This window comes from Papaver somniferum, chromosome 11, assembly GCF_003573695.1.
Source record: "Papaver somniferum cultivar HN1 chromosome 11, ASM357369v1, whole genome shotgun sequence".
NCBI classification, from domain to species: Eukaryota; Viridiplantae; Streptophyta; class Magnoliopsida; order Ranunculales; family Papaveraceae; genus Papaver; species Papaver somniferum.
Window position 1 is genome coordinate 93,109,249 of NC_039368.1, and position 9,035 is coordinate 93,118,283.

General features: G+C 35.7%; 1 protein-coding gene across 1 annotated transcript; it reads right to left on the reverse strand.

Moving 5' to 3' along the window:
- Positions 1–1,577: 1,577 nt before the first annotated feature.
- Positions 1,578–4,365, reverse strand: LOC113320808 (ABC transporter G family member 6-like). Its single transcript, XM_026568700.1, has one exon. The coding sequence runs from the start codon at positions 4,255–4,257 to the stop codon at positions 1,963–1,965; it is 2,295 nt and encodes a 764-aa protein (XP_026424485.1). The 5' UTR covers positions 4,258–4,365; the 3' UTR covers positions 1,578–1,962.
- Between the last annotated feature and the right edge of the window lie 4,670 nt (positions 4,366–9,035).

The window sequence follows — 9,035 nt, forward strand, 5'->3', positions numbered from 1 at the left end:
TCCCAACCGTATATGGTAGTAACGGTTGGGAAAATTTGAGACTCCCAACCGTATGTTATTATTTTTAAAAAAAATTGATTTTGATTTTCACACCCTAACTATAAATTAGTCTAATTTAATCACTAATCATACTTAATTTAGTTAATCTAATTATTAGCACTAATTAACGGAGGATTATACCGATTAACAAAATTATTAAAGGATTTTATCGATTACTATTTGGTGAGTCTATTGTGTCATCTTGGGAGCCCAAAAACCAAAAATTTGGAGCCCCTGTAATAGGACTCAAAAGCTATCGTTGGGATACAGTTATAGGATTGGGGGACCAATAGGGGTTCCAATTAATATCAATCAATGAAATCTAACAATATGACCCTGCTTCTCTGCTCATGTCATGCAACTTCTATGTTAACCTGCCCCATTCAATTTTCTCTATCTAAATGAATGGGGGAACTTAAAAGTGTTTGATTGAAGAAAACGTTAATGCAGTCTGTTGTGCAATTGCAACGCTATTCTTAAAATTATTGATCCCACAACTAACATCATTAAGACTTTGATTTTAAATTTGTTGCATGCTGTTGTTGAATTAACAAGGAGATCATGTATAAAACACTTAAACCAAAACTTTGCACTGAAAATTATACAATAAGGTCATTTAAACCTAAATGCAACTTGATATTATCAAAACTTGAATATGGGCGGTGTAATACATTAAGTAGTTTTTTCTTTTTCTTTTTTTCGAAAAAGAGAAATAAACCTCATTCATATATTAAAATATCTCATAACTCTGTTGAGGTAGAGATCAGTGTTAATAACAGTATTCCCAGTAAATTGAAAATTTAAATTGTTCAACAATACTCTTAGATTCTCATCATTCCACTGCTTGTTAACTGCATTCTCGTTACAATAGGAAGAAATGTGGGCTGCCTCTATAATGGCATACCTATTTCTTAGAACAAAACCGTTTACTTTAAAGTTTTTACAAGAGTACAATCCTATAAGTAGCCTAAGAATAGTTTCTGAATCGCTATGGAAGATAATGTTGAAACCACTCCATTGGTTTGCCCATCTGAACGGAGCCTCGGCTCCCTTTTCTTTTAGTTCTTCTCTTGTAGTGCAATCAACATAGTTTCCTTTTCCTTCATTTTCTCCTACAAAAGTAGTTAAAATTATCCCAATTCCAGAGGTTGTAATGGGATTTGACGTAGAAATAGCTATGTTAATCCGAATTGACATAGAAATACATTAAGGTTGGGTTAGGTTAGTAGACGAACGGATGGACTGATGGGAAGCAGGTGTAATTAAAGCGGACCCAATATTTATTGATTTACAGACGTACATTGCCTTGGATGATCAGTCGATTCGACTGCAGTCCAGCGAATACAGACAAACAGAGCTTGTTCATATTCCATTGATAAGCGTAAGATCAAATATAAACATTATCGACAGAGACCCAAAAATGAAACCTGACCTCTGGCGAGTACTAATTAAATAAAAGATAACATTTGTGAACAACCTGTCAAAATTTTGACTATTGGATTGTTTTTATGCAGGCACTATCATGAGTGTAAAGGAAGTGTAATAATTGTAAATTTAACATTCATAAAAGTATGGTACAAAGTTTTTGAATGTTTGAGATTGTTGGAACATTCAGAAAGTAGTGGTTGAACTGATTTAGAACAAAAAACAGATGATCATAGTAGATTCACAATTCAATTATTATATAGTAGAAGAAGAAAAAAAAAAGTGATGAATGTTTAGGAGATCCAAACAAACAAACAAAATAATTTAACCCAAAAGTATATATGCAACTTGCAAGTTACATTCCAAAGTCCAAACTCCAACTTTTCTTCCTTAATTTCCACCCTCTCTTAAAACAAGGTAATTGATTTAAAAGATAATTAAGTTGACATATAATTCCATTTCTTCCCGCCAAATTTATCTTGGCAGACCCGAATCTTTTCACCTTCTTTTGTTCTTACTTCCAATTAACAAAAAGAAGTAGAAGAGAATCCTAAAAAACACACCCCAAGCAACAGTAATCAGCAAGCAATTCCACTTATTAAGTTGAGTGACACCTTGATCTTTCAATATATCCATTCCGGTTGTAACGCAAGTAGTCGGCGTTAACTCGAACCCCAGTGTACTACTTATTGATTTCAATAACTTTTCTTTCAATTCCATTGGGAAACCTTTTAACGGGGTAGTATCGAAAATCTGAGCTCCGTTGATGAAACATTTGTTTGGATCCGCGAATTCATTTTGCAGAACAGCTTCGAATGGATACTTAATCAAAGAGATATAATGAAACCATAACCAGTAAACTGGCATTCTATCTCTGTTCATAAAGAATCCACTGAATAGAAGGAAGTAAGCAAGAACTGCGACCACCACGGTATAACCTACCATAACATGACTGATAACCGAAGATAAGAATGTAACGAAAGAAGAACCCGCCCAAAATGAAGCTAAGATTATCAAGAAAAAGAACAAGAACCCATGGAATCCACCGGCTAGACCAACAGACCAGTAAGTAATTACTGCAAAGGCAACCGAAAGTAAGACTAGAGCAGGCAAATCGACGATTGCACGAGATAAAACATAAGATGACCGGCGGTACGCATTATAAGCAGTTTCTCTCATGAAAATGAATTTCTCGGTTAGAAAAACCGGAAGAGCTTCAGCACAAGTGTAGTAAGTTGTAGACATTGCGAATGCGAAAAATCCTAATCTTTCTTGTAAACCCCTCGGTGAATTATCAAGATGCCAAAAGACTGTTGCTAAAATAAAACCAGTGATAGTAACTGCACCCAATCTGATACCAACAAGCTCAGGCATTCGTTTCATATTCAACAACGAGCGTCTATTCAAAACATTGATTTCAGTCCATGGAGGATTCGCAAATGTTTCCATTGTAGATGTAAAATTAGGATCATTATTTGTTGCACCAGAAACTAATTTCCCTTTGGAAATACTTGCACTAATAGCTTCTTTCAGTGATAACCCTCGATAATCTACACCATTTGCAGAGTAAGTACAAGAATTCTTCCTATTCATGTAATTCCATGTTTTGTTGAATTCCACTAAACTCTTAGTACCAGCAGGAGAAACTTCTTGTTCACGGATAAAATCTAATGCAAACTCCGTCTTATTTTCATTCTCTGGAATTGGATGCCCAAAATCCTCGAAAAAACGAGGAAGATTTGAAGGCCTGCTATTAAAAACAGTTTGTCCCCGAGATAAGAAAATTACCCGATCGAGAAGACCAAGAATTCGATAACTCGGTTGATGAATCGACATCATAACAATACTACCACTTTGAGCAATCCTTTGAAGTACTTTGATAACCATAAACGCACTTGTAGAATCCAAACCAGACGTTGGCTCATCGAGAAATAGAAGTATAGGATCGTGAATAATATCAGTACCAATAGAAACTCTTCTCCGTTCACCACCAGAAACACCTCTATGACCTTCGTCACCGATAACAGTATTCGCAGCATTTCTTAACCCCAACTGATCAATTAAAGCTTGAACTCGAGCTTTTTTCTTCGATTTAGAAAGAGATCTAGGTAAACGGAACTCAGCTGAAAACATAAGTGTTTCTTCAACAGTTAACATTGGATACAAAAGATCATCTTGCATAACATAAGCAGAAATCACTTTTTGTAAACGAGACTGTAAAACTTCACCATTTAGTGTCACAGTTCCTTTTAAACTTCCTTTAGCTATTCGATTGGCTATAGCATCGATTAACGTCGATTTACCTGATCCACTAGCACCAAGAACAGCAAGAATCTCACCATCTTTAGCTTCACCAGATATATTATTCAACAAAGTCTTTGTACTAGGTCTCGATGATGCTAAACTTTCATCTCCAAGCTTGTTTTTACGACGAAAACATGTAGGAAGTCTCATTTTTGTAGGGACTTTAACACTGTACGTAAGATTATTGAAAGAAAGAACAAAAGGAACAGATCTTGATGGTATCTTATTAGAAAAAGAATCATCAGCACCACCGCCGTGTTCATTCATATCGATAACTCGATGCTCGGACGTCGTAGGTATAAGATCGCCTTCGATACGTGTTGAATCACCGACACGTTTTAAGAGTTCTCCAAGAGTCGGTGACATTCTTGCAGGATTGTTCCAGTCATTAACCGAACTATCATCTAAATCTTCTAGTTCAATATCTGATGGTCTAATACGATTTGAACCTCCAAGTTTCTTTTCGCTGAAACTATTAGCACGAGACATTCGTGATGGAGAGTTTTGTTTTGAGAAGAAATTTTGGTTTAAGAAATTTTGTTGTGGGGAATAACTTGGTTTTATAGATAAAATGGAGGGAAGAGATTTTTTTTTTTTGTTTTGTTAGCTTATTAAAGTGTTTTTTGGTCTGTTTAGGGTTCACACTTTCGACACATACTACCGCCCTCACCAACTTGACAGTTGGTAGTCCAAAATGAGTAAATGCATGAGAGACTGTTCATTACTTCATTGTTGTGGTCTATACTCCGCTAACGCTGTTATTCATTCATTGAATTGAAAGAGATAAGGGGTACTTTGGGCAAATTATTGGGGAAATAATTGTCAAACTGTTGAGATAAGACACTTTAAAATAGTAGTAATTTGCTGGTTAAATAAATACTACCACTATTTTCCATTTCGGAAAATGGGTCCTTTTTTCAAATATTTTTAAAACATGGTTCAAATAGACTATTAAAAATCAGTATGGGTGAAATGGACACTAAAAGAAATAGCAAGGATGAAATTGGATTCATCCTGACTTAAACTTAAGAAATAGTAAGGATGAAACTGGATGCATCCTGATGTAAATTAAAAATAAGAAAAAATATTTGAAAACGGGTATGATGAAACTGTTTACATCCTGGCTATTTTTACATTTTTGTACATTTAAACAGTATCAAAATCTAAATGTCTTTTTCACACAGGAATTGTTGATTTTGGTCTTTTTAACCAATTTTGTGTTTCCATTTATGGTAAATCACTTCGAATTTAAGAATACGGTTGTTATTGTTGGTTATTGGAGTATTTTTGATATCACATTTTCCATCAGGAATTTGCAAGGACAACATGATTTTTTGTAAAGTCTAATGTATATGATCACGGGGGATGTTGGAACTTCTAATCGCCCCGCTGCGGATGGTCTTTATTCCGTGTAAGTTTCGGACAGCTTCTTATTTGTAGCCCTTTTACTAAAAAAGAGTTCACACTCGTGGTGGATACCAAAAACAACTAACATTGGCTACAATCACAAGATCAACTAGGACAGGCGATGTATTATTTGATCACAAAAGTCTTTGGAAAATTAATTCTCTACTAAATTTGATAGCAGCAAATTACCGGTAATGGGTTGCTCGTCTACTTGGTGAAGGATCCCATCCATATAAAAGCAATAGTACCCCACTTCATAAAGAAAAGAAAGGATTTGGGAGGTGGTTAGGATTAAGATTGATAATTAATGCGATAACCATTTAACTTTTCATGAGCAAATTTTTTTTTTCTACTTTTCAAATTGGATTAAATTTCGGGGTAATGAGATATGTGGGCACACGCGTTAGGTTTAACATTCTTTTGATGGAAGGAGGAGATGGGAGGGGTGCGTAGATGCATGTGTATGCATTTAATTTTTGGGCAAAGTAAGTAGGAATTAGGTGGGAGTGTCTAGCAATTATTTTGCAAAAGAAAAGAAAAAAGGAAAACTATACAAAAAAATATATATATATATTAAATTTGATTACCATCAAGACAGTTAGACCGGTATAGATCCCCAGCTTTGACTATTGACTGTTGCTGTAACAACTAGTATGAAATGAATTTGCCTTTTAGCATTATTTATTTTTGTATATCAAATTTTGGCAAGTAGGTGAATTTCTTGTTTCCACCTTTTATTTTGTTTTATGCTCAACAGCTCAAGTACAATTAAACCCCTCGTCTGTTTCTTTAGAAGGTTTTTTAGGGTAGAGCCTTTGGAATTCGCACACTATAAATATGTTGCATCTTTTGACAGCTTTCAGGGGTATGTAGAGATTATCCTAACGGCCGCCAAAATCAAAATTAAGGCTAGAAAAACATGTGATCGATTACTTTGGGTGCTTGATTAGAATGTATAAATGAAACTTGAGAAATGGAGTCTATATATTACAGGGTGAACTTCCTCCCTTTATGTACTCAACTCAACCCAGTTTGTACTCGGGAGATGGGAACTTTTTCGGAACAGTGAAGATTAACCGCAAAAATCACTAGGAATTCTATTTCCTTTATTGGCAATTTTTTTTGTTTGTTTATGGAATTTTTTATTGAAAAAAAGATTATATTAAAAAGAAAAAAAGAGAAACAAAAATTCAAGGATCAAACCAATGGTTTAAAAAACGGACCGGGCATCGACCCACTGAAATCGCTGGGTCGGGGTCTACTGGATTAACCAGTGGTTCACTGGGTCAATTATCTAAAATATCTACTGAGTTATCTAAAATTATTTAACTTCAAAAGTGAGAATAAAGTACGCCAAAAACATGTCCTCGAGATTTAATCTCTTAAATCTGATGGCCCAGTTTTGTAACTTAGTTTAGTCTGCGTACTAACTAGCCCATGTTATGTCAACTATTTATCATTTTCGCCATTCAAACCCTAGCCTAAGTTTAAAGCTTTTTCTCTTCCTATGTTACATTTTTCGTCCGCCATACCTCTCTCCATACTCTATCTGTTAACTCTCTGTGCATCTATCACTATTCTTCTCTTCTCCCTATATTCTATCTGTTATTAACTCTATGTGCATCTATCACTACTCTTCTCCTCTCTCCCTATTCTATCGATTATTAACCTTCTATTTAAAAACGAGAGAAGAACTGGAAAATAAAGGTTTGGATAAGATTAACACTCTATTAGATTTTAAACATGATTTGAGATTTGATATAGGTAGTTGATAAGGAAATTGAAGATTTCACTATTATATGATTTATCAGATCGGATGGAAGATATGTTTTAATTTTATTTTGATGATACTTCGGAAAGGAAAAAAAGAATGACGGAAAAGCATCCGGGTGAACCGGCAAAAACCCGGCTGGTTCAGTTGGCTCACCGGTTTAACCGGCTGATTCATCCGGTTTAATGGGTTTTTTAACATGTTAGTGGGTCGATATTAAACCAGACCATTTTTTACCGGTTTATCGGTTCTCCGGTCCAACCGGCCGGTCCGGTTCGGGTCTTAAAACACTGGATCCAAGGTCAGTACAAAGACAACTACATATACATTAGAGTGTCCCAGTTACTCCAAATTAAATTAGGGTCAACGTACTTAAAAGTATCGTTGTCACAAAACCATAAGACTGTCAATTGCTTAACCAAATCTTGCGCATCTTTGTGACGACCTCCAAAAAAAACCTTTTGTTCCTTTCTTTCCAAATAATCCAACAAAATCGCATAATGCAATATTTTCCAAACATCCTTACCTCTAGCAACAGAAGGTTATTGAGTTTTCATTAAGAGTCAGAGAAAGAGATACTGACAGATTTATAAGTGGATAATTAGACTCACAATCCAAGTAAGCAAGACCCTAGATAAGACAACCAATGTTGACAATACACCTGGAATAGACAAATCCAATAGGAAACCACAGGAACAGATGTTTTCATTTATTACCCCCCGCAAGCTGATCGGTAGACAAGACCTTCAGCTTGTTGCGCAGAAATTCGAAACTATGAGCTGTTAAACCTTTCGTAAAAACATTTGCTAGCTAATTATTTGTAGACATATATGTCACCTGAATTTTCTTAGACTGCACCAGTTCTCGGAAAAATTGATAATCAATTGCAAGATGTTTCATGCGGCTGAGAAACACAGGATTAGAAGCGAATGCAATTGAACTTTTGTTGTCGCAGTAGATTGAAGGAGACATTGGCAAGAAAACATGCAGATTTGTTAGAAGATTGCACACCCATAATACCTCGGTTTTTGTATTTGCAAGAAAACGAAACTCTGCCTCAGTTGACGATCGTGCCACAGTGGTTGCTTTTTAGATGACCATGAGATAGGACTATTCGCAAAGAATAGACAAAACCCACTAGTAGACTTTCTATCTGCAGGACTACCTTCCCAATTGGTATCAGTGAAGCCACTAAGAGATGTCAAACCTTTGCCGAAGAAAAGTCCATGCTCCGGAGTTCCTTCAATGTATCTTAGTACTCGTTTAGCAGCCGTTAGATACCCTTCAGTTGGATTTTGCATGAATTGGAAAACTTGGTTCACAACAAACACTATTTCCGGTCTGGTCCACGTAAGATACTGTAGAGCACCTACAAGCGATCTATATTCAGTTGCATTAGACAGAAGAGCACCATCATTTGAGACCAGCTTAAAAACCGCAGGACGAGGAGTATTACAAGGCTTAGCACCAACCATTGTCGTCTTTTGGAGAAGATCAAACGCATATTTAGTCTGAGTTAAGTACATACCTTCAGAGTTTCGTTTGACTTCAAGTCCCAGAAATTAGTTGTAGATGGTGGATTTTCGACAAGGGTTAAAATCGTAAAACCATAATCATACATGCTCCTGATCCAGCAATCAGATGAGTATTGAGGCTCATGTATCTCATTGAATCATGAAAACTCGTGCCATGAAATCTCTGACTAAGAATATTGTCTCTCAGAGTATATGTAGATGTGTAATCTCTCAGCTGAGGCAACGGCACATCTCATGAATACTGAGCAATTTCAGTAATTACTTCTAAACAGAATCGAAAGATTGGAAGGCTCCTAGACAACTTGCCTGCTAGTATAGAGCAATAACGTCTTCAGGATGCAACAAGGTTTTCCCTGACTACATAAAGGAGCTATGACGTTTTAACAAGCTCATATTTCTCAATTCTCAAATAATTAATGCTCCTAGACAGCATGCCTGCTAGTATAGAGCCATCAATTAATTATCTCTAATCGTTAACTGAATATTCAGCAATATTCTACGATTCTTCGTAATATTTCGTCATTTCAATTCGTGGTTATTCCTAGCAGAATTCC